At 38.9% G+C, this 4,310-nt stretch overlaps 1 protein-coding gene across 1 annotated transcript; it reads right to left on the bottom strand.

Annotated features, from left to right (window-relative positions):
* Positions 1–367: 367 nt before the first annotated feature.
* On the bottom strand, positions 368–1,537 carry LOC149389877 (uncharacterized). The gene is made up of 2 exons (XM_089622750.1): positions 1,324–1,537; positions 368–1,233 (listed from the first exon to the last, which is right to left on the bottom strand). The coding sequence occupies exons 1-2, from the start codon at positions 1,535–1,537 to the stop codon at positions 368–370; spliced, it is 1,080 nt and encodes a 359-aa protein (XP_089478876.1).
* Positions 1,538–4,310: the final 2,773 nt, after the last annotated feature.

The raw sequence follows: 4,310 nt of genomic DNA on the forward strand, positions 1-4,310 counted from the left end.
GAAGTGAACACAACTTTAATAACATCTTCATGAGATTGTACCTGCATTCACGGTGCCCCGCGTAGTCATTGCACTCTTCTGGGCGAAGTCACCTCGCATGTCTCGAAATGACAACAACTCACTTGCCAACATTGATGAATCTTCGTCGGGGTGTAGAGCGTCGAACACTTTGGTCACCGAGGCCATATGGGTACTCGCCTTATGGATTTTCCTGTTGTACTGCAAGTTTGGATTAAGGAAAAAAAGCTGCACATAATTTAAAATAATGTTAGGGTCATAATTGACTTATTATAATTTAAAAAAAATAGACTACCTGCTTCATGTAACGGGTGACCTAATTGGTTGTTCCACCTATTGTCGATGATGTCTATGACCCAATGACGCCCATGAAGTGATTCCAACCCTTTCGCATCTCAGTGAAAACATAGTACAACAACCTCATGGTGGGATGCACCTCTGAGTTCACTAGTCGTAAACACATGTACATGGGCTCGAATATGGCGCACACGTCGTCGACACCTTGCAAAAAACGGGCTTGTAAAACATTTTCGGCAACCCATTTCCCTTCTCGTGAGGACGACAACTTCAAATCATCCCACCATTGAGACGTGAAGAGGTTCATGAGAGGTGATCTTTTGGCTCGGAGACTTCTGAGAGCCAAGTAGTTGGTCGCGAATCTTGTCACCCCGGGTCTCACAATTTCACTCTTACTAGTCTCTCGTAGCTTGGACAAAACAGAGCCGTGGTTGTAGATGAATTTGGTCGTCTGTCGAGCGGCTTTCACCACGTTGTCGATATTTGGCCTCTTCCCAATATCTTCGAACATAAGGTCTAGGCAATGTGCGGTGCAAGGGGTCCAGTACAACTTGTACTTCCTCATCAGCTTCTTCCCCGCAGACTTGTAGTTGGACCCGTTATTGGTGACGACCTGTATGACTTTCTCTGGTCCTACTTGATCAATCACCTCGGAGAGTATCCCGAATAGGTACTCCGCACTCTTGATCTTGTCGGACGCGTCAATTGACTTCAAGAAGACGGCGGACCCGCCACAATAAACCATAATGTTTATTATGCTTAATCTCGTGGGTCCCGTCCATCCATCGACCATGATCGTGCATCCGTACGTCTGCCACTTGACCTTTTGTTCTTCCACATACGCTCGCATGTCTCGTACCTCTTCGTCGAGTATCCACCCGTGAATGTCTTTCGGGCTGGGCACCGGGACATTCGGTCCTACAGGTAAATAAGATCAATATATCAAAATCAAATACAAAAGATTGCAACTTATATTTGTAAAATCGATATAAAAAGTTTTTTACTTACCGACTTCACCGGAAACATGAATCATGTTCAGGAAGTGATGGTCAAGTGTCTTGTTTGCGGCAACTTGCGAGTGAATGATGTGCCCGCAAAACTTGCATTTGTATGCACGTGTGATTCCACCACCTCCAATGATGTGCCCGCAAAACTTGCATTTGTATGCACGTGCTAGTCCTTCGATGGGGTCGCAATACTTGTATGTCGGGTCGGACGCCATACCTCGTAATAATAATCAATTCAGTTCAACATTTTAATATCGGAATTAATTAAAATTTTACAATAATCATCAATTCATATGATAATTAACAACAATCAACATAACCATCACAATAATCAAATAATCCCGGAATTAATTAAAACTCTACACTAATCATCAATTCATATGACAAAAATCAACAAAATAACCACCACAATAATCATCCACATAACCATAACAATAATCATCAAATTAATTGTAATCAACACTTTTATTTCAACTTCATCATGACAATAATAAACTAATTTCAACTTCATCGTGACAATAATCATCAATTCATAACTAAAAATTGAAAAAAACTCCCGAAAATTGAAGAACTCGGATGATACCTCTCGGGTTCCCCGGGATTTGGACAAACTCGGCTTCGTCTAGACGGGATCCGGCGGGACGACGACCAGATGTGAAGGATTCCGCGGGATTTGACCGGGATTTGAGCAACAGACGCAGCCAGTGGACGGGACCCGGTCGGGACGGGACGCGCAAATTCGTTCCTCGGGAGAATATGATTTCGCGATTTTAGGACCAAATGTTTTATACCCAAAACGGGACCCGGTCTGGGGGGATCCTGTTCGGTTTGACCGGGATTCGACCGGGTTTGGTTCACGGGACCGGTTTCTGCAACTCCCGTCCCGGTCCCCTCCGATTCAGGGGATCCCGACCGGAACCCGGCCGGAACCCGCGGGATGTCGAACCTTGGTCTATTCCAATTGAAGATGCTCGGTATGTAGAAAAGAACACATTTTGCACTGTTTTTTAACTGGAATATTTAGGTAAATAACAGTTGAAAATTCATTCGAAGAAATTTTGGAAAGCGATAATTTTTTTTCTTTTAAATGGACATGAATAATATAATTTTTATTTTTTATTTTTTGCTCAAAGAAGAAAAAATAAAATAAAATAAATATTGTTCAATGAAGAATTATGCCCACTTGTTCTGAAAATTAAACAATATTTTCAATATTTTGGTTAGTAGTTGAATAAAGTTACTAGTATTTCCCAATGAAAAATGCTATTCAATATTCATCATCTGATAGTGGGCTGTGCGCGTGAGACTCAACGCATGTCTTACATCAGCGGTTTGCTAACCGATGACGACGATGAATATCATTTTTCGAATTCCACTCGAGTATCAGAGTCTTGAGTTGGGCTAGGCATTGAGAACAAAGTTGGTCATATGGGATTTTGTGGGACCCTATTTTCCGTATTATCGGTACCATATAAAAATGAGAAAAAAAATCATATTATGAAATGTGATACCGGGACTTTTGTTATGGAACCATCCGAGAAATGGGACGGAACTGTGATATCCGTTTAAGACGTACCATTTTTTGTAAGTTATATTTTTTAATTGAAAATATGGATTTTTTTTAAATTGCATTCATGATCAAAGTAAAAGGAAAAAAAAATAATATGGGAAATCTGAGAATCCCGGAATCGCGAAATATGGTACCGAGAATTCTCGATAATGGTAAAATGGTTTGGAATTTCTCGGTAACATTTTTTTTACGGTTTCGTGAATCCCATTTCCTTATACTAGGGGATCTCATTTCCTGAGTTCCACGTGGCGGCGGCGAGCTTTAATTGAGAGTAATAGTGGGCTAAGTACTATCGGCCGAAACTGTACCCATCAAGCCCAAAATTCCTAAACTTTTTAATAGTCTCCCCCCTAACAAACAAAAAAACGAAAAATGCCTCCAGTAATGCACACACGTTAATCTTGCACTGCAAAAATTCAAACCATGAATTGACAAATCGAAAGAATACTTCACAGAACACCAAAGGAAGAAAAAAAAAATCAGAATTCTCGCTTAAATTTTTCTCAATGTTACGCGCGTGAGGTTAAACATCCGTGATTTATTTTATTTATTTATTATTATTATTATTATTATTATTTTTGTAGAAAGTTCAGCTCATCCGATGGCCAACGAAGCCAAGTCGTGAAAACCTATTAAATAAATAAGGAAACTTGAGGAACTGAGATTTTATCCATTTTGAAAAAGGTTCCGATTAGTATTGCGTTGTTGGATGGATTGGTATAAAAGAGCCTGGCCCATTTTGGACCGACTAGTGATTTTGTCTTTCAATTTTGGACCCTCTCACGAACCATCCCTCCACTAAATGACTAATCACTCTTAGTCTTAGACGCTTACCTGGAATAAATGTAGTTTATCATGTGACTTTTAAGTTTGACCTTTTTGTAATACCGTATTCCCATGTTGATAAAATAAATAAAACAAGCAATCTCTATTAATATCTCTGCTTACGGTTGATTGGCCGCTCAATTATTGATAGACTCATCTTTTAAGATATTTAACGACGTAACCGAATAATACTTTTTAATGCACCCACGCAAGTGCCGCATTTCACTGTCCCAACCTTCTTAGACGTTTTAGATTCCGTTAGGTAGAAGGAATTGAGCAGATACCGCTAATAACTAATAAGTAATAACATAGGAATATATTTCATTTTTAGGTCGATCATAGATATTTTCCAAGTTTTCACGAAATATAAAAATATTTTATGTTTAGTTCAATTTTTTTTGGGTATGACATGTATATTTCCGTTATAGACAAGAAGAATTTGTAGTAATTTTTTTATTTAGTTTTTAGAAAAGTTAGTAGTTTTCCCTTGAGCAATGAGTGAAATTTTTCTATATTACAAAAAAAGTCAACATACTAAAAGATTCAACGGTAATGAATTGTAAATAAAGTCTAGCAAATATTATGTACGGTAA

The sequence above is a fragment of the Urtica dioica genome, chromosome 8 (assembly GCF_054948205.1).
Source record: "Urtica dioica subsp. dioica isolate 48M chromosome 8, U.dioica_male_clone48M_v1_H2, whole genome shotgun sequence".
NCBI lineage: Eukaryota > Viridiplantae > Streptophyta > Magnoliopsida > Rosales > Urticaceae > Urtica > Urtica dioica.